This window comes from Notamacropus eugenii, chromosome 3, assembly GCF_028372415.1.
Source record: "Notamacropus eugenii isolate mMacEug1 chromosome 3, mMacEug1.pri_v2, whole genome shotgun sequence".
Lineage (NCBI taxonomy): Eukaryota > Metazoa > Chordata > Mammalia > Diprotodontia > Macropodidae > Notamacropus > Notamacropus eugenii.
This window is the reverse complement of record NC_092874.1, coordinates 247,839,209-247,860,974: the sequence shown is the minus strand read 5'-3', so window position 1 is coordinate 247,860,974 and position 21,766 is coordinate 247,839,209. Positions and strand designations below refer to the sequence as shown.

Sequence of the window (21,766 nt, the reverse complement as noted above, 5' to 3'; positions counted from 1 at the left end):
CCACACTCCCCTAGTGCTCCAGAACCAAATTAAAATATAACTGGGAAATATTTTTAAAAAATAAAAATACAATAAAACATAATGTTAATGTGAAGCTAATACGCAAAGTTAATAATGTGAAGTTAACATGTGGCCTGAAGAGATCCTTATATATGACTTAGTGGCCCTATTTGAGCTACATAGCCCAAAGGATAGAACAGAGCCTAAGAGTCAGTAGGACCTAAATTCTAGTCCAGTCATAGATACTTACTAGCTTTGTGATTCCAGGCAAGTCCACTTAACCTTTGCTCCTCTCACTTTCCTCAACTGTAAAATGAGAACAATAATGGAACCTCCCATAGCTGTTCCGAGGAACAAATGAGATAATATCTCTCAAGTGCTTAGCACAGTGCCTAGCACATAGTGGGCAGCTTAATTTTTTTTTTTCTGTTAAGGAATGTGATGAACTGGGAAGCAGGGGTATTTGCATGTAAACTGAAGTCCCTAAGTATCAAACAAGATGTTTATTGCATGAATGCTTAGGAAATGAACCAACCAGGTTAATTTAATTTTCAAGTTAATTTCCTCCACTAAAGTCCTATTCCAGGGCTCCATTATGGTGTGAAACGGCAATCGTGGATACTCACAGGCAACACCAATGTAGCATGAACACTGGATAACTCTACCAAGCTGGAAAGATTTTGAATACCAATTTTGGTGGCAGACTGTATGTCAATCATTCAAGAACCAGTTTCAGAAAAAGTCACAGTGAGGTGGGGAAGAAGGAATAAAGGGAGGGAGGTAACTGAGATACAGAAGCTCATGAGGCTGTCAATTAAGGCTCAGAGTAATACTAAATCACAGCTCTTGTGAATTATTGAATAGGTGAATTAACCAGAAAACTCTCCTGTTCATCCAGGTTCATTGCAAATACGTAATCAGTTGCCAACTCTTTATATATTCCATCTTCACAGTTCAAGCACTTATTCTTTCTTCTCCATTCACACAGTCTCTACTAGGTCCAGGCCTTCATTCCATTATATATGAACTATTGAGTTAACCTCCTAAATGAATTAGTCTCCCTGTCTCACACCTCTCCCCTCTCTAGTCCAAACAACTCCCAAAGGGATCTCTTCTCCCTACTCAACTAACTCTAATGGCTCCCTAATCACCTCTAGGATCAAATCTAACCTTTTGTTTGATACTGAAAGCCCTTCTCAAACTGATTTTAAACTACCTTTCTAAGCTCGTTACATACACTTACAAACTAGCCTCACTGCTGTTCTTCACACACGGCATTCCATTTCCTAGTTCCATGCCTTTGCTGTCCCCTATTCCTCATATGTATTCCTTCCTCATTTCTACCTCTCAAAGTCTCAAGCTTCCTACAGAGCTCAGCTCAGCTGAGCTACTACATGTGGAACTGGTGCCTTCCAAAACAAGATTACTTCGTATTTATTTTGGATACACTTATATATGTGTATCAAAGTATACATACAAGTCACTTATCACGCCTGATAGAATGGAAGTTCCTTCAGGACAAAGAGTGTTTCATTTTCATCTTTGTATGCCCATCACCTAGCAGAGTGCCTATAGTAGGTGCTTAATAAATGTTTGCTGACTGAATGATTGAAAATTCTACTAAATATAATATGCTTTCCTGCCTTAGTAAATAGAGTGAAAGGAATATAATGAAGTCAATCCCTTCGTTGGAAGTTTCAGCCTTCCCTCTACAAACCAGCCTCCACACAGCTGCCAAATTGATATTCCTAAAACATAGCTCTTTCCACTCTATCGCACTGCTTTTCTGTACAGGGTGTCCCCTCTGCCTGAAATAAACTCCTTCCTCTCTTCTCCCACCCAGAATCCCTAAATTCCCTCAAAACTCTCTCATGTGCCATTTGCTAATAAAAAGGCCATCCTGATCCACCACCACCTGATCCATCACCACTCCATCTCTACAGCCTTCCCACACATGATACTGTATATATTTTGTATTTACTTTTCTCCATACATATTGTTTCTCTCCCAACAAAATATAAGTGGTCAAATGACAATGGAATAACTGAAGAAACTGTAGTGCATAAAGATTAATGATTACAGTAAGAAAATATGACCATGAACCTTTTTTTAAAAAGGGAAGACATGTAGTTTATGCAAGTGAAGTAATAAGAACCAGGAAAACAATATAACAATGTAAACAAAAAGAACAAAGACATGAAACTGAATGTTCATTTATGAAGAAGCTTGACTGGGGAACTGAGAAAACATCCTTTTCTGTCTTCTTCTCAGGGGTAGAAGATTACAAATGTGAAATGCTGCAGATACTTTTGAGATGCAGTGGGTACGTCAGTAGATGTTGCTGACCTGTTTCCTTTTCTAAATTTTTTATTACAAGTGAGAGCAGAGGTGGTAGATACAATGAGAAATAAAGGTAGTATCAAAACAAACACGTCAATACTTTTTTTTTAAAGAATGTAAACTCTTCCAAGGCAGGAATTGTTTCATTTTTTGAAACATCCCTAGCATGTAGCACAGTGCCTCTCACTAGTGGGCATTTAATAAATGCTTGTTGATTGAATCAGAGCTATGTTACAATATTAATAGCTAACATGTATATAGCGCTTTACAATTTACAAAGCACTCCTGAGACAGATGGTGGTGTAGTGGAGAGAGAGCAAGGTCTGGAGTCAGGAAGACCTGAACTCAAATCCAGCTTCAGACACTTACTAGCTCTGTGACCATGGACAAGTTACTTAGCCTGATTCCTGAACTATAAAATGAGAATAATTACAGCACCCACTTCCCAGGGTTGCTGTGAGGATCACGAGATACTTGTAAAAAGTCTTAGACCAATGTTTGGCACATAGTAAATGCTATATAAATGCTTACTTATTTTCCCTTCTCCTCCTATGTTCACCATATACCTTGCCCTTGCCCCTTTGATTATCAGAACTTTTGACTGATTCATTGATACTGAATGATTTTGGGAGCCTTACAACATTATTGGGAGGTATGGGCCTTTAGCAGCAGTGATAGACTCAGAATTATTAAAAAATGCACTACACAGATGAAAAGAAGTCCTGTACTCCTAGTCCTGTGCAATTTTCATCCAAGACTTTCCCTAAATCTTCTAGAGAACTACCTAACACAACAGAGGCCTTCCTTTTCATGGATCCCAACCAGCACAGCCATTCAAGCAAAAAATTCAACAAATGTCAGATGTCAACTATGAATGAGTTACAAAGATGAAGAGTAACAATAATAATTTCTGACCTGAAGGAGCTTTCAAGGTCTAGGAGGAAAGATAAAAGACTTAAGACAAATAAACGCACACACACACACACACACACACACACACACAAGTACATAAATGCAGAGTAGAGGAACATACCTAGAGATGATAATTCCGTATCTCAACTCCCTAATGAATCAAGCACAGAATAACTGACTTTTCTCCATCATCCTTTTGTCCCATTATCATTCTCTATATGCTACCAGTACCTTTTAAGAGTTACACATGACCTTAATAGCTGATACATCTCCTCTCCAGGTGACGTAAACTCCATGGCTCTTTACTATAACTAGAATTAAATAAAGTTCCCCTTCCCCTGGCATTTAAGGCTCTTTACAATCTGACCCCAAATTACCTTTCCAGGCTTTATCACACCCTTTCAAACACTATATTCCAGTCAAACTGGCCTTCTTACTCTTCCTTCCATTTCCTATGGATGCCTTTGCAAAGGCTGTCTGTCCCTGTATTCCTGAGATGCATGCACTCCCTTCTCCCTTACACCTCTTAGAATCTCTATAATCTCCTTCACAGTTCAGCTTAAATGACCTCTCACATAAGGTTTTTGGTGATACTATCAGCTTCCAGGGCCTGCCCCCCAAAAATTATCTTACTTCTATTGTGAATATACTTATGTGTACATCTGAATAGTAGCAGTGTGATGGAGTAGATAGGGCTGGAAAGTCAGAAAGCCCTGGGTTCCAGACCTGCTTCTGAAGTCTACTAGTGGTATGACTCAGGCAAGTCATTTCACCTCTCAGTGTCCTGGGTGAGTTAATCTCAAAGTATGTAATACTAGGATGTCATTTGTCTGTTCAAATAGTCCTCCTTTTTCTGACTATATATCTCCATGAAGCTAGATGTCAGTCACAACAGACTGAAGAAGCAAATATGAGAATCCAGCTGTCTTCTCTTAAACCACACTTCAAAGAAATCTGCAAGAAATATGTAAAAACAATGCCATTCTCACCAGTTGTTTGGATTTTGGAAAAGAAAGGGTTTTTTCATTAAAATTTTATTTATGTTGGTATAAAATAGGTTATCATTTTTAAATGAATTACTATTTTTCAATTTATGCATTTTAATTTCTAATATGACAAATATCAATAGAAATAACCCTCATGAACAAAAAGCTCTTGGGATCCTCAACAATTTTAAAGAAACCAAAATTCACACATTAACATTATGTTGCATTCTATTTTTATTTATCTTGTTAAACATTTCCCAATTACATTTAATCTGGTTCTTGTGGTACTGTGAAGTTTTGGGGGCTACCTGGGGCTTTAAGCCTATAAGTTCAAATTCTGGTATAGAGGACTCTAAGATGAGGAAACTGAGTCTTACAATGTAATGGGACACCTTCTCTGCTTTTTATAATCTTTAGGACTGGGAAATTTTTAACAAGATAAGTAAAAATACAATAACAACATATATAATGCTAGTTTGTGGTTTTGTAAGTCAATATGCAGTCTGTAAGGATTCCTTTCTATTTGAATCTGACATTACTGACCAATACAAAAATCACTCCCTAGTCCCCAGCTTTTATACTATATATTATCTCTCAAGATCACTGTTAAGTTCCTTGTGGGAAGCAGCTGTTTCATTTTTGTCTTTGTATCCTCAGTCCCTAGAATTAATAACAGTACAATTATGGCTAGCATTTATATAACACTTTAAGGTTTGCAAAGTGCTTTTACTTTTACATCTATTATCTCATTTGATTCTCCCAGTAGAAGCTATTACTATTCCATTTTCAGCTAAGGGAAAATGAGACTGAGAGAGGTTTGGTGGCTTCCCCAGAGTCACACAGCTAGTAAGCATCTTGGCAAAATTTAAACTCAGACCTTCCTGATTCCAAACCTAATGTCCAATGCACTATGACCACTTAGCTGCCTACAGAACTACACCTGGCACATTGCGAACTGAGTTCAAATCATCAATGGCAATATGCCAGACTGCTTGCACATACTATGCATCTTTAAGTGACAAGATTAGATTCCAAATTCATTATTACACCAAGACACAGTCTCAAATTTTTGTTCTTGTAACTACTTGCAAAAAAGTTAATTTTTCTTATACAGTATTACTGACCACTCCAAAACTTCTAACATGAAGTGGTATTCCTTGAAAATGAAGGTAAGGAAAAAAAAAAAAATCAGTAAAATGTTGTGCAAATAGAAATGGCCTATTCTTTACTATTTTGTTTATTAACAGTGTCAAATTAAGATATTCTTACACTTGTACAAACACTGTAGTTCATCTGTGATATTAAAAATTATAATATTCACAAAAACGAAGTTTGATTATTGACTGAGCAAAGGAAATACACAAATATATATATATACATATATATATACACATATATATATGTGTGTATATACACACACACACAAAAGCATACCCAAATGTAAAATACAGGCTACTAGGCTTAGTGTTGAGAAAAGCTGAATCTAAGACTTATCTCTAACACTTCATGGATGTATGACCCTAAATAAGTCACAGACTCCCTGAACCTTGGTTCCCTCCTTTGTCAAATGAGGGGTTTGGACTAGAAATGCCTCCCACAGGTCTCTTCTAGTTCTAAATCAGCAATCCTAGGATCCCAATCTCTGAGTCTAAAAAGTTCCTTCCTCAGCATGTGAAATGTAAAATGGAAAGATAAGCAAGGTCCTGAGACATACTGTCTCATGTATACCAACAGAGGAACTAAGCTCTTCAGTATATGTAAGACCCCAAGGTGTTAAGTATTCTACACTCGTAGCAGAATAGGGACATTACCCTTGTAGAAGCAAACTTATACTAGAAAGGAGTCCAACAAAATTTTTAAACGGCTACATAAAAGTTCTATAAAATGGAATCAGATATACCTATACCATTAAATTTAAAATTTTAAAATTATAAATTAAAAACTTTATAATTATAAAATTTAAAAAGAAAATAATTAATGGTATGAGCAAAAACAATAGTCATAATAAGACACACACTAAAACAAACTGAATTTATTATGCTACAAAGTAGCAAGAGACATTCAAAAATACTGTTAACTACCAAGTATCCTTCTAAGCATGAATGTTAAGTTTTTCACTAAACTATTAAAAAATAAAAAGCCTACTTTGGGTCTATCCTTCTCTATTTCAATATGTTTTAGGTTTAATTTATTCCTTTAACCAAAAACTTAATATTCCTCATGCTGTTTCTGGAAAAGAATTAAAATTAATGAGGGTCACTTTAGGGACTTTCTTCACTTGAACTAACTGCAGGTTAACACTCAAAAAAAAAAATCGTACACTAATGTTCAAATGATCTTCCTAAGATATTTTACTAAAAAAGGGGGGGAGGGCAATCAAACACAGAAAACACAGCATATTTTTCTCCCAAATATTCTCTGGATTCCAACTTCAATGTCCCCATTTTTATATAACAACAATCTCCATTTATTATCTTAAATTCAGTCATCAACTCAGAAGCAGCCAATTATTAAGGCAGCTATAAGCAATCTTGCAAAAACCTGGGCTTCCTATAGGCAAAAATCACAGGAGTAGAAATCGTCTTCCTTACTAAATACATTTTTATTTTTAACCAGGCAATTAGATTTTTCTCCATATTATTTAAATTTTGGCAATGTAAACCAGCTACATGCCTCATTAGTTGCTGCCTAATGACAATATCTGGCAGAAAAATAATGTATATAACTTTAAAAATCTACTTGTTATTAATTTACAAGTTTTATGTCAGAAATGAACAACAATTATAGTAGCTAGCCTTTATATAATATTACAAGTTTGCAAGTACAATCTACAGCATAAACTGTGTCTCTCTGATATACTTCATACACAGAGGTGACACCAGAACTACAGGTTCCTTCTTGCAACGCCTCACCTCAATTCTAGGCACTAACTATATTAGGATGTGCAAAACAGTATGTCTCTATAAGGGAAGGTAGTATCCCAGGAGTAGAGACAAAAGTTGGAAGTTACCTTAGGAGTCATCAAGTCTAATCCTAATCCCCTTATTATATAAATGAGGAAACTTAAACCCATGGAAGGAAAAGGGTTTGACCAGAGTCACAGAAGGACATGGTAGCACCAGGATTCAAACCCAAAGCCCTTGAAGTTCAAGTCCAGGACTCTTCCCACTACACCAGAAGATCGTGACATAACTAGTTCCATTTTATTCCAATAACATACACCCTAAAAGGAACAAGCAGGTTTTGTATCCAAGTAATACTACTGATATAATTTTTACATTCAATTTCAGTCCCAAGTATCAAATACTCTTCATTCTTTCTTAGGGAAGCATAGTCTCCACTTTTTTGTACATTACATAAGGGCAAACAAAAACACTAACTTAAAAATGTATTTACTTCACAAATATCACAAGCACTAAAACATTTTAACAATATATTAAAAGAATTTAATATATGCAAATCTTAGTATCTGAAATATGTACCTTTCCTCCCACATATAACTTTACTAATATAGAGTACCGTAAAGTATTATGAATAACTTTGAACAGCACTTTGGTAACTAATTTTTATGGTTCTGAATTTATTTTATAATGACAATGTTAAGGTCCATATACATAATGATATAATAACGTGAAGCCTATATCTTAATATGAAACAAAACTGGCTACTCAAAACTTGAATGTACTACAAATATTATGTAACCATATTCTCTAATGGATCAGCATGCAAAAAATCCTATCTTTAGAGCATCCTAAAAGTATGAGTATGAAAAATGCACTGTTTATAATAAACAAAAGTTGCCATGTTACACAAAAATGGAAATGCTAAATCTATCTAATTAAGAATGTCCCTTAAAATTATGAAACAAAAGGTCTGGTAGTTTAAAAAAAAGTTTAAAAATATTAACTGTGATTATACCAGCAAAACTGTCATTTAAATTGTGCCCAAAATAAATCAATTTTTACTAGAGATACTACTCTAATATGGTACAAAATTTTCCCCCAAAACCACAGGATTCCACTACACACAAACCCTTTACTAATTTAAAAAGCATTTTTGTATATTTAAAATATGTTAAGCTAAAAATTGTAATTTTTTAAATGATATGTAATGTGCCAATGTTTGAAATTTCAAAAGATGAACAACTATAATGTTTATGTAATATATGCAGTACTATCTCAACAAGTAAATACCTGAATATTTACCTACAGACAGATGATAAAGCAGATCAATTTGACTGCTATTCATAAACAGATGAAAAAGGTAGAGAATCTGGGATTAAAACACAGGTCCTCCTCCCCAACTCCAAATGCCATGCTCAAAAAAAAAAAAAATTCACTGTATTTTTAATTCCCTTATATTCCCCATCCCTTTTAGGACCTCAGAAATTTTCACTGGATGTGAGTGGTGGGCTTTTTGTTTGGGTTTTTTTTATTGGACAAAAGATTCAATATACAGAAAAGGTACGAGAAACTGACAGTTTGAGAACCTTACCCAATGTCACACAACTGGTTAGCAACAGAGCTAGTGCTAGCTAGTATTAACTAACCTAGTCTGTTAACCCCTATTCCAATATTCCTTCTACTATGTCATAAAATTTAAAGATGAAATGTGAAAAAATTCAAATACATGTTGCTAGCCACATTTTGATAAATTTAGACTAAGTCAATATGTAAACTTGGTAGATGCCAAAATTGTTGTTTGCAGAGTTTTAAATATGCAAAATCATTTTCTACTAGATGTGACAAAAACCAAAAGTTCCACATCTCCAAACATCATTATGACTATAATACATAATCAGTTATTAAATTCTGCTGACTTGATGATACAAAGAAATGTTATTCCTACATTCAAATCAGAAAAAAAAATGTAATAAATTGATAAATTTAGATAGCACTTTAAGATCTGCAGAGCACTTTATATACATTAACTCATTTGATCTTCATAACCACCCTAGGAGACAGGTACTATTATAACTCCATTTTACAGATGAGGAAACTGTAGCCTAGACTGCTTATTTGACTTGCCCAAGATAGCACAACCAGGAAGTATCTGAGGCATATTTCAACTCAGGCTTTGTCAACTCCACATCCAGCACTCTAATCACACTACACCACCTGCCCCAGAAAAAGTGTCCTTCAAAACAACTTTGAAATAATCAGTTACAGATTGAGCACTAACTACGACTACCTATTCAGTAAGGCAGGACAATTAAGTTCCACTGTTTCTTTTATCACTGCTAATAAATAAATATTTATTTTGCAACCTATCTGCCTTCACTCAGGGAGATTTTTACTAAGGAAGGGTGCAGATAGGCCATTGCTGTTAGCAGAAAACAGTAACAAGTGACATTCATAAAGGGTTTTAAATTTTGCAAAGTGCGTTTTACAAACATGAACTGTTTCATGGCCCACAATGACTCTTGTGAGATAGATACTTAAGATAACATCCTCATTTATACAGATGAGGAAACGGAGGCTCAGCCATATTAAGCAGTTTGCCAATGTTCACTAGGAAATAACCAGAAACTGGATTCAAATCCATCTATTCATAACTCCAAATACAGTATTCTAAACACTATTAACCAATCAACAGGCATTTATTACATGATTACTGTAAACCAGGAAGGGGAGAAGAATGTAGGTGAAGAAACAAACACAAAAGTGAAATGATGCCTGTCCTCAAGAAACTTACATTCCATCTGGAGGATAAAACATTTCCCCAGCTACAAGCTATTATCAGCTATGCCATGCTATATAATAAAATTATCATTACCAAATTAATATTTACCTTTCATCAACTTTGCAGTTTTAAGTTACAGAAACAATGACTGAAAAAGATAAGCAAAAATTGTTTCAAATTATAAAAGCAGACAAAGTTGAAAAATGTAATATTGTCAGAATATGATTCTCATCACCCTCTATGTATAAGACTCTCTTAACCTCACTTGGTTTCCACGTATCTAAAAAAAAAAAGAAATCACAAGGATATTTTTTGTAAAGCACTACCAACTATACACTGCTATATAAATGTCCATTACAGTAATGACTCCTTTATTCAAGTCACTCGTGTAATAACTTCAACTACATTCATAGCCAAGAACACAGATGCAAATAAGATATGTGGACATGTCACAAAGTCCAAGTGGTAGAAGACGATGCTTTTTACTCCTAAGAAAACACCTCAACTCCTCCAATATACTCTTACCTTACAAACAAGTAGTAACTTGTGTGTAACCCAATTATGTTTTTCCAGTCCACAAATAAACAGATGGGGAAATTAAAATGGGAGAGAGGAAGGAATCAGGGGACTGTTGATGGCATGTGCGAAGAAAGTAACAAAGAGCAATAATATGGAAGAAATAAATAGGAAAAAACTATCAAAGGTCAAAGACTAAAAGCATAGTATTCTACCCAAAGTAGGACAGACAAATAACCTCAGTCAAATGACAAACACCTTAGTAATACCTGACCATACATATATATATAATCACTTCATTACAACAAAATACTGGTGTTTGCGATCGTAATCTTGAATTATCAAGGAAATGTTAAATTATACTTAGCATGCTTTATTTAGGAAGACAAGGAAGTAAAGGATTTATCTTTCAAATGTCATTCTCAAAATAAGTTTGAAATAAGTTTGAGCATTTGGAGCAGACATTCTTTACCTGGGGTTTGTAAAGTTTTTAAAAAGATGTTTTGATAACTGTATTGCAATATAGTTGGTTTCCTTTAAGATTCTATGTATTTTGTTTTATGAATTCAACAACATTATCCTGAAAAAGGATCCATAGCCTTCACTAAACTGCCAAAGGGTCCTATGACATATGAAAAGGTTAAGAACCCCTGATTTAGCTAGATGATTGCTTCTTGCTCCCTCATCTCACATTTCCAATTAAGATAGTGATAAGAAGGTTGTAGAGGATCCTATATCTTTGAAAAAAAAAGAAAAGAAAAGAAAACCAAAGATAACCTAAGTATGTTCCTCCATCCAGTCAGGAATTACGCTGAAAGAAAGCTAAAACCCAACAGAGAACAGAAAAAAGTTCACACTAAGGAAGTGAGTTCAAGTCATGGTAATCAGGCCTGAACCTGCAAGTGCTGAAAAAAGGATCCTTGCCAGGGAAAACATGATTAAATAATTTAGGGGGGGGAAAAAAATCAACAAACCCAGTAGATACACTATGGATTTAACGTGTCTGTGCGCATATTCCCAGATTAAAAAAAAAAAAAGGAACTCCACAAGTACATGAAGAGTCAGAAAAGATGTCTAGCCACAAGGACCACAAAAAATGGCTACAAAAAACGAAACTGATTTGAAAATGAAATTACAATTGAAATTAAAATGCCAGAGGAAAAAAACTGAAAGGAAAATAAATAATTTAGACTATAAGCCATGAAACTTGACTGAAGTACCAGGTTTCTTAGAAAACAATCAGAACCCAATAACTCCATGAGTTAAGAAATATTCGAACAAAATAAAGGGCTTAAAAAAAGATGTACAATATTTACTATGAAAAATTTACACATAAAACAAGAGAAAATTTAAGAAGCAACAGGCTCTCCGAAAGTCACAATCAAATAAAAACTCTGAATAACCTATTTCAAGAAAACTGACCAAATCCATTGAAATCAGAAGGCAAAGTAAAAAGAGAAAGAATTCACCATTTTACCTACTGAAAGAAATCTTAAACTGAAAACTCCCAGGAATGTTATAACCAAAACAGAGAGTCAATTTGAGACCTAAGACAAAAGGGAAAAAAATCAAGAATCTAAAAACAAGAGTACAAGTACTAAGGAAGGAATCACACTCAAGATTACACAAGACTATGTTGTAACTACTATAAAGGAGGGGGAAAAAATCTTAGAATACAACATTACAAAAGGCAAACGAGAAAGACTTACAACCAAATTACAACCAAGAATAATTTAAAAACTCAGTATAATCTTACTGGGTAAGGGAGAAAATGGATCTTTAATAAAGTAAAGGACTTTCAAGGATTCCCAATGAAAAAGCCAGAGCTGAAAAGAAACTGAAATGAAAACAAAGGTGTCAAGAGAAAAGTAGAAAGCAAAAAACTGTAATCAAAGTAGATGCCCATCATTGGGGAATAAACAAATTGTGGATGTAAAGGAATAATATTACTTTGTAGTAAGAAATAATAAGAAAACATTTAGAGAAGCCTAGTAAGACTTGAATGAATGACCTGATACAGAGAGCACACTAATATACTGCTGGTGGTATGATGAACTGGTCCAACCACTTAGGAAAATAATTTGGGATTATTCTAATAAAGTAACTAAAATGCCCAAATCCTTTGACCCAGAGATTTCATTGCCAGGCATGTATCTTGAGGAGGACAATGACAAAAAGAATCCACACATATAGCAAAACATTTATAGCAGCAACTTTTTTCAGTAGCCAAGAAGTGGAAACAAAGTAGATATATGTTGACTCAAAAACACTTAAGCAAGTCATGGTACACAAAGGCAATGAAATACTGCTTTAATCTAAGAAATGATAAGCATGACAAACAGATAAGCATGGAAAGACTTCCATGACACCTGATGGAAAATGAAATAAACAAAATCAAGAAAACAATATACACAATGAGAACAACAGAAACAACAACAAAATAATCAAAAATGAATACTGAGAGATTATGACTAAGTTTGGCCTCAAACACAAGGTGTGAGAAAACACATCCTCTTGCTTCTTTGCAGAGATGGTAAGACCACAGCTGTGCAGTGCATAATATATGCATTTCATATGAACATATAGGACTTTTTTTACAGTTTAGTTTTACTGAACTTTTTCCCTTCCTCTTTTTAATTCTTTATCGTGAAAAATAGCTTTTTGGATAGGGGTGGACAATACAAAAGGAAACGGGTAATACTTTAAAATATCAATAAAAATTTATGTTTAAAAAACTAACCAATGCTGAGTGAAATGTACAAGAACAGAAAAACAATACATGTATAATGATTACAACTTTGTAAAGGAAAACAACTATAAAAGACTTAAGAATTATGAACAATGCCATGACCAAAGAGGACACTAAAAGACTGATGATGAATAGTGCTTCCCATCTCTTAGGAGAGATGGATTAGAAGTGCAAAAATGAGACTTTTAGACAAAATGTGTATTTTGTTTTGATTTATTACCCTTATAGGAGGGGTGGAGAAATTTATTGGCAAAGATAGTGATAGTGATACCAAAAAAAGAAGAGCATGAATGAAATTTTTTAAAAAATCAGAGATGAAGCAGATAAGCAGAGCAGTTTTAGAATCACAATGAAGTGTATTAACATACTTTTAAAAAAGCAAGTAATACAGTTACAGTGTCATAGATAATCATTTTTTGTTCTCATCTACAGAAATGTTGTTTGTTGATGTACTCACATTCATAATAATAAAATAAAAAATGCAGAGATTCATCCTATAAGGGGCATTTCAAAGGCCACTTCCTCCATGAAGCTTTACCTTAGGTCACAAATGAGATAAGGATAGCTCTCTTCAGAACTCCCACAGCATCCCGATGCAATCTTCCTTATGATACTCATTATAGTCTACACCTCGTTAATAAACTTATTTGTGTACAAATCTTCAATTAGATCACTAAGATACTTGAGGAAAAAAACTTTGTTATGTTCATGTCTCCAAAGTTCAATAAATGTGTGCTAAATGAATAAATGAAATGATCTGAAAATAAAAGAAAGCTCTCCTATATTTATAGCCCCATTTCCTAACACTGTAAGATGAATAAATCATGCGTAGGGTAATATACTCTGATTTTTGCTAAGTTAAATGCTGACAACAAACGCTAGGAAAAAATAACCACGTCTTTACATACTTATATATCTATTGTCATCTCCTTCCCATAGAAAATAAGCTCCCTGAGATCAGGGAATATTTCATTTTTGTTTCTGTAGATCTATAGTATGGTGCCTGTAGCATACTAAGATATTTTATAAATATCTTAGTCAATCAACTATCACTGATGGAATGGCTGAACAAATTGTGGCACATGAATGTGTGAATAATTGCATCATAGGAAGCAACAAATATGAGGAAGTCAAAGAAACATGGGAAATCTTGTATTAACAGAAGAAGAATCAATAAAGCTGAACCACAAAAGCATATACAGTTACCACAATAAAGTACATGAAAACAACACTAAAACACAAAATCATATTATTCATAAAGACCAAAACTGCTCCTAGAAAACAAATATTGAAACAAACTTCTCTCTTCTTAATACAGAAGTTGGGAAGTACAGATATGGAATGCTGCATATGTTATCAGAAGCTTAGCTGTTTTCCTCTGTTACAAAGGAAAAATCAACTGGGGATGGAAAATCCAACATAAGCAATGTCATAAAAATAACTGGGTGTAACTATGATATAAGCAGCCATAAAACTTTTTTTAAAATGACAATCCAATGGATTTGATTCTACAGTGCGTATAGAACCTCATCAATATGTAAGGAAACTCTGTGTGTATTTAGCATTTCAAATCTGCTTCCTTCCTATTATGAGTGATACAGACAAGTTAAAACATATACACACAGACACATACAGACAGACAGACAGACAGACAGACAGACACACACACACACACACACACACAGAGTATGGTTTACATAATAGGGACTTCAAGGGGGTAACAAATCAAATTATGCCAAGCCAAAAAGAAAGCCAAACCAAAAGAGAAACAAGTGTTATTTAGAGATGGGAAGGCGATCAGTACCATCAAGGAAAAGTTGCAAAATGAATTAGAAATGTATTACCATAATGTTTTAACTGTCCGAAATATCATCAATTTGGCCACATCTGCTTCTAAAATCTATCTATAAATCTAGGAGGACTTGCAAGAACTGATGTTAAAGGAAGTGAACAAAACTAGAAGAACAATTTACATGACCACAACACTGTAAAGGAATACAACTGTGAAGGGCTTAAGAACTATGATCAACACAATGAACAATCATGACTCCAGAATACTGATGATGAATCATGATTCTCACCTCTTGACATAATGATAGGTATACAGGTAAAAATGAGGCACATGTTTTCAGATATTACCAATGTGTGATTTTGTTTTATGTGGTTATACTTGTTATAAGGAAGGACTTTCTTGGTGGTGTCAGAGAGGAAGAATTGGGGAATGTTGTGGGGAGAAATGATAGTGATTGTCTCCCCTACTCCCCCAAAAAGGGAATCAATGAATCACCTGAAAAACATAAAAACAGAAAAGAGTGGAAAGACAGAAAAGGACACATACAAGCTAAGCAATGTTGGAATTCATACTAAAAAAAGTAGTAAGTAGTACAGATTCACAATTCCATATACAGTTCTCTTTTTCTGTTCTGTGTAAAAATAAAAATAAAATTTATCTAGTATACATCACAAATCATCTTGAATTTAATTCCCAAATGTTATACCTAAAATAAGGTCTAGCTTTGGGAAATTTGTTTTGATGGTTCATTTGGATTCTCAATGGGAATAACCTTCTCATTGTAAAATAAATGTTATCAGGATTATATGTGATGAACATTCTAGTGCCACTTAGAATAACTCTGAACTCACCATTATCTTTTTTAATCTTGCTTCTTTGAATGAAAAATCATTAGACTTAGGTAACAACTAAAATCATAAACATATGTTGTGATCGTTCACTATCTAACACTTTATCACCATTTCTGTAACAGTCTTAAATGCCTATTTGGGTAAATAAAAATAATCTTCCAAAGTCTATTTTTAAATGAGAGATCATTAGAAAGTAGACGTGCTATAATCTAAATGACACAAAAGGCTGAACACATTTCAAAACACCAATACTACCACTTAACTTTTTTTTTAAGTGGTACAAAAGCCTTTTCCTGTCAGCACACATTATCTTCCAGACATAAAGTCTGCATTTAAATTTACTCATACATCTATATCATTATACATCTTTACATTATGCACTGTGCCATTAGATAATTTGTAAAGCATATTAACAAATACTAAATAGGGTCAACTTAAGACTTTCCATGAGTGGTGAAAAGCCGCAAAAAGTCACTGATATATATGTATTTACGCTTTACTTAGGGCCTAAGAATAAATTTGTTTTGATAACAGTATTTACTAAACAAATAAAAAGCAAAAAACCTGGGCTTCAGAAATACCTCTAAAGAAATCTATTCAAAAATCTCAAGTTATTTGCTTATTTCCATAAGAACATTTTCAGGTACATTAGGTCTTTAAACCTCCAAAGTATTTTTTTTAAGGTAAATTTTGAACGCTCAGGTTGTTCCAGGGTCCTAAAATAAAAAAAAAAAATAGGAGTTATAAGTTCATTAACTTTTCATGAATTCTACCCTATTGTGTTAGCACTCCATGAAAGAAAAATATCCTATATTATAAGTTGGTTATTACATTTTTAAACAGCAACTGAAGCATTATTAAAATGCTTTAAAAAGATAGTTCACTCCTATTTCTATGGTAACAAAAACACCATATATTGGTATGGCAATTTATAACTTAAAGAATATTTTCACATATCACCTCAATTGATCGTCACAAAATCTCTAAAATCTGGGTTAGGATATTATTTTACAGATTAAGAAACTGAGTCTCTCAGATTAAGTGGCTAGTCCAACTTCAGGGAATCCCAAAAAGCAGAAAAGGAGAGCCTAGAACCCAAGCTTCTGAATCCTGGTCCCATGTCCTTTCACTAAACTACACTATATTTCTAGCCTCATCTTTCCACCAGTCTGGTGAAACTCAAGTGGCATAGAAACTGAAAATAGAAAGGTTATATTGATTGGCTGAAAACATAGTAAACTCTCACCTCCCCCTCCCCCAGAAAAATCAGAAGTAGTTTACAGACATCTCTGAAAACAGTAGTCAGAATGAAAGGAGTCTGCCAAAAAATAATGCTTAAATTAACTTATTTACTGAAGCATCACAACAGATGTAAAAATATGAACTACAACTCACTTCCTGTTTCAAAATGGGAAGGAATTTACAGAAGTAATTATAAATAAGGTACCCTGAAAACCTGTTAAGAAATTAAAAGCAATTTTTAATAAAGTGAAATAATGAAACTGAAAATTAAACTAAACACTAACACTTGCACTATCTACTACCATTACTGAATCAATTCTTTATTTCATAAAAGAGAATTTCCAGTAAAAGTGAAAGGTAATCCTACAAAGGCTATGTTGAATTTAAACCTTTAGAGAACTTTCTTATGAATTTCAGCTGCAAAAAGAGTATTCTCCTCTTTCTCTGTTGGGTTCATTTAAGTCATTTCCAAATATACACTAAAGGTAACTGCTCCAGTAGAGTGGTACAACGTACAGAGTACACAAATGTTCTCCCTTCAACCATTAAAAAGAGCCACTTAAATGAAACTAAAACTCGAAAAATCAACCTTTCGTATTTATTCTTGATCAACTCTTCATATTAAGGTAGAGAGATGCCTTCAAATACTGCAAATGACACCTCTTTCATGTCACCACTTTTGGAGGATTTTGGCAATACTTATCATAAAACATAGCAAACTCTGTAACATACAAACTAAAATGGAACTGTGAAATCATTTGAGGAGTAAACCCCAGGAAAGAAGATTTAGAGTCTCAACTACGGTCTGTTTTTGTTCTTGTTTAAAAGCAAGCTAACAGTGGAACTCATTCCAGAACGTCTTGCAATGGCACCAGAAGTGTTCAACTCTAAGCCACCCTATGCAGGCCTTCTTCACCAGCAGATGCTTCTGCAGTTAGGAACCCAAGGACTTCACTTTCAGTCCTTTGTGCTGTGTAGTAAGGTACCTAAGTATAGGTATCTGGAGAATTAACTTGCACGAAACGCTCCGAGCAATCAAGAATGGGAACCAGAACGCTACTGTCGATCTCCATCTACTGGATGATGGGAAGTGGGGATGGCCCCTGGCACTTGCAGGACAAGGAGACTGACGGGACACCCGGGGCAGGGGTATTGGGGTGCATCTCCTACGGACAGCGGTAGGGTTGGTGCAGCAGTCCTCACGGGCCTCTTCGGAGTACAAAATCTAAAAGCCAAGGAATGCTTTTGCAAACAAACTTCCCATCGGAAGTTATCTGGAGGGGGAGGCGGGGTTGCAGGAGGCGGGGTCCTGGACCGGCCCCAGGGCCTCCATCGGATTCCCAGACTGGCCTCTCCCGTCCTCTTGGCTCTTTTTTGGCTGAAACTTTCAAGGGAGCCCGGAGCCCGGAGCCCGGAGCAGTCGGGGAGGCCCCGGCGGAAGTGGAAACGGACACGGCGGCAGCGGCGGCGGGAGCCCCTGGAGCGGGGCGCTGAGGCTCGGTGCGGGCGGGGGTCCGCGCTCCCTCGCTCGCTCGCCTTCGGGCTGCCCCGGGGAGGCCGAAGCATCATCCGTCCTGGCATCCCGGGCGCCCTCCCGTAACCTCCCCTCCCGCCGCGATCGTGCCCCCCTCCCGCTGCCCTCAGGCCCGGAGGCGACCCGAGCGAGGCCCGTTACCCACCCTCCGAGCCCCCCACGCTGCCTCCGGACACAAGCAGCAGCAGAAGAGCGGACGGACGACTGGGCCCGACACGGCGGCGGCGGCGGCGGCAGCGGCAGCGGCAGCGAGAGGAGATGGAGGCGGCGCCGGAGCGGAGCGGGACCCGGGCTGCCGAGTCGTCGCCGCCTCCTCCTCCTCCTCTTGTCGGGGCGGCAGCGGCAGCGGCAGCGGCGGCCCCCGCGGAGGTTCGTCCGCGCCAGCTGGCGGGCAGGCGCCTGGAGGAGCTGGGGAGCCGGGCTGCCTCCGCCGCTGCCGGATGGCCCAGGCCTGGGAGGCTCGGGAGCCGGAGCTGCCGCCGCCGCGGGCCGGATCGAGCGACGCTTTACGTCCCGTCCCCCCTCCCCACCCCCCACCCCGCTCCCTCCCTCCTCCCTCCCTCCACCGCCGCCGCCCCCCCTCCCCGCCCGCTCCGCTCTCTCTCCCTCTCTCGATTGGAGCCGAGACAAAAGCAACGGGAAGCGGCGGACCGGGACGCTGCCCACGGACCCCTGGCGCGACCGGACCGGCCCCGGAGCCTTCCCCCGCCTCGCGGGGACCCCGGATCCGCCGCCCCCGCCGCGCGCCCCGCCGCCAGACTTCCGAAAAATTGCCAAAAACTCACCGCATGAATTTTCTTGTCCCGCGGATCCAAGATGGCGACGTATCAACCGCGGAGGCTGCTGGGAGCAAGACCTTTACCCTTTGACCTCCGCCGTGACCCCCCCCCGCCGCTCGGGCTCAGCTCGGAGGGGGTGGCGGGTGGCAGGAGCTGCGGTTGTAGTGCTCCGGGACGGTACGGGCCGGAGGGGGTCTGTGGGTAGGGGGGGGAGTCGCCGTCGCGTGCCGCGGTGGGGTCGGGTGTGTGTGCGTGTGCGTGTGTGTGGAGAGGGGGAGGGGTGGCATCATCCCACGCGCGCGCACACACCGCCCCCCGCCGAGGCCGATGCCTCTCGCTCCCGCCTTCCTGGGCGGCCGCCGCCGCCGCCGCCTCTGCCGCCGCCTCTGCCGCCCGTGGCCGTTACAGCGAGCGCAGCGGGGGCCGCGCCGACTCCGCCGCTGCCGGCCGCTACCGCCCCCCGCGGGCAGGGCCGCGGAGCGCAGGGCGCCGTCGCTGCCTCCGCCGGGGCCCGCCTGCCGCCCCTCCTCCGCGTCGCCCGGGAGCTGGCCAAGCCGCGGGCCCTCCTCCGGTGCCCGGGCATCCTCCTCCCGGGCCTGCCAGCGCAGCGCCGGCCTCCTTCCCGAGTGAGTCTCCATTTCCTCCCCGGAGGGTGGCTTTTGCATCTCCTCTGCTGAAACCCTGCACCCCCACCCCAGGTTTGGCTTGGCTCTTACTTATTTATCTATTTTTGGACTGAGCGTGGGCTTTTTACAGCCCCCGGAGGTGAAGTGCCCGCCCACCCTGAACTGGAGTCCTCCCAGTACGACCTCGTTTGAATTAAAACAGTCTTACTCCGGTAAAAGTTCACGAGAGCCGGGCTTCCTAGAATCCTTGGAGCCTCCAGTATCATCCTAACCAGGTTCCATTGCAAGGGAAGGAAAAAGCATTTATTAAGCTCCTACTTTTTGTGTGTGTCACGCACACCATTTGGTAAAGCCTATAGATCTTATCTCAGAATAACAAGATTAGCCAACATTTATATAGTGCTTACTGTGTGCCAGATACTTTACAAATATGATCTCATTTGATCCTCGCAACAATCCTGCGAGGCAGGTGCAGTTATTATCCCCACTTTACACTTGAGGAAATTGAGACAGATTTAAAGTGACTTGTCCAGAGTTAGGAAGGCTGGATTTGAACTCAGGTCAGAAAAAAAAGTTCCCTTTTACTTTATCAGCAAGTGCTTATTAAGAACCTACTATGTGCCTGGCACAGTGCTCAGCTCTGGGGATACAAAGAGAGGCCAAATCAACCCCTGTTGTCTATACATATATTTTATAACTATATCGACACAGGCAAAACAGTTTAAAAGAAAACAATTTGGCATTATTTAGCACTGGGTTATCTCTCTGTTTTACAAAAAAGTTGGAAGTTAATTCCACAGTCAAGGATAGAAAGCTGGCCCTGGAGCCAGAAAGATCTGAATTCAAGTGCTGCTGCTGACACATACTGACTATGTGACTCTGGGATACAGAGATTAAAGATGTGATTGAAAGTCATTCACAAACATGGAGGAGGCATGCATAATTAAGCTGACGAAATTAAGCTCAAGCACTGTATATGTGCAGTGCCCCTCAATGCCATAGCCCCAGTAAATGTATGTATGGAAGATGGTTTGCTTTTAAAACATACAAATGGGTATGTGCCTCTTCCAACTCACCACAACCACTTCCTTGATTCTGTGACAGCATTGTAACTGCTAGTTCCTGTTTGCTGGTGAAGAAGGATTTAGGCCCTTGTTTACATAGTGCTCTAGGCTGCTCTTCAAGACTTTCTGGTGGAGGAAAGGTTCACCCATGCTTTGGTAAATGGTTGGTCTGAAATTGTTGTATTATAACTTCAGAGCTAGAAGAAGCCTTGGAGCCCATCGAGTCCATATCACAGGTTTTACAGATAAAGAAACAGGAGAGAGGTGAAATGATTTGCCCAGGTTTACATGCCTAGGATTTGAGCCCTAGTTGGTCTGATGCCCTCTCTACCATGGCATTCCACCTCTGGGAGTTCCTTAGATGGCACTACCCTCTAATCTCCATCTTTTGTTTTCCCTAGTTTCCTTCGTCTTTCTGCTTATATCTCATCTTGTACAGGTTACTTTCCCTTGATCACCCTCACTGCTGATGCATTCTGCTTTCAAATTACCTTCATCTACTCTGTATGTGTCTTCTATGTATCTACAGATTTACATGTTATCTTTCCAATTTGAATGTATGCTTCTTGAGGACAGGGACTATTTTTTTACCTTTCTTTTTATGTTCCTAGCACAAAATAAGTGTTTAATAAATGCTTGTTGAATGACTACCAACAAAATCACAAGTTTAGTCCTTATCCCTATTAATAGTTA

General features: G+C 38.1%; 1 protein-coding gene across 1 annotated transcript in view; it reads right to left on the bottom strand.

Annotated features, from left to right (window-relative positions):
* The window catches only part of CNOT2 (CCR4-NOT transcription complex subunit 2), a 180,270-nt gene extending 160,179 nt beyond the window's left edge, over positions 1–20,091 (bottom strand). Inside the window, 4 exon segments of the mRNA XM_072655367.1 lie at positions 19,390–19,492; positions 19,495–19,585; positions 19,587–19,646; positions 19,649–20,091. Coding sequence (XP_072511468.1) covers positions 19,390–19,492; positions 19,495–19,585; positions 19,587–19,646; positions 19,649–19,966 — 572 coding nt within the window. The 5' untranslated portion in view covers positions 19,967–20,091.
* Between the last annotated feature and the right edge of the window lie 1,675 nt (positions 20,092–21,766).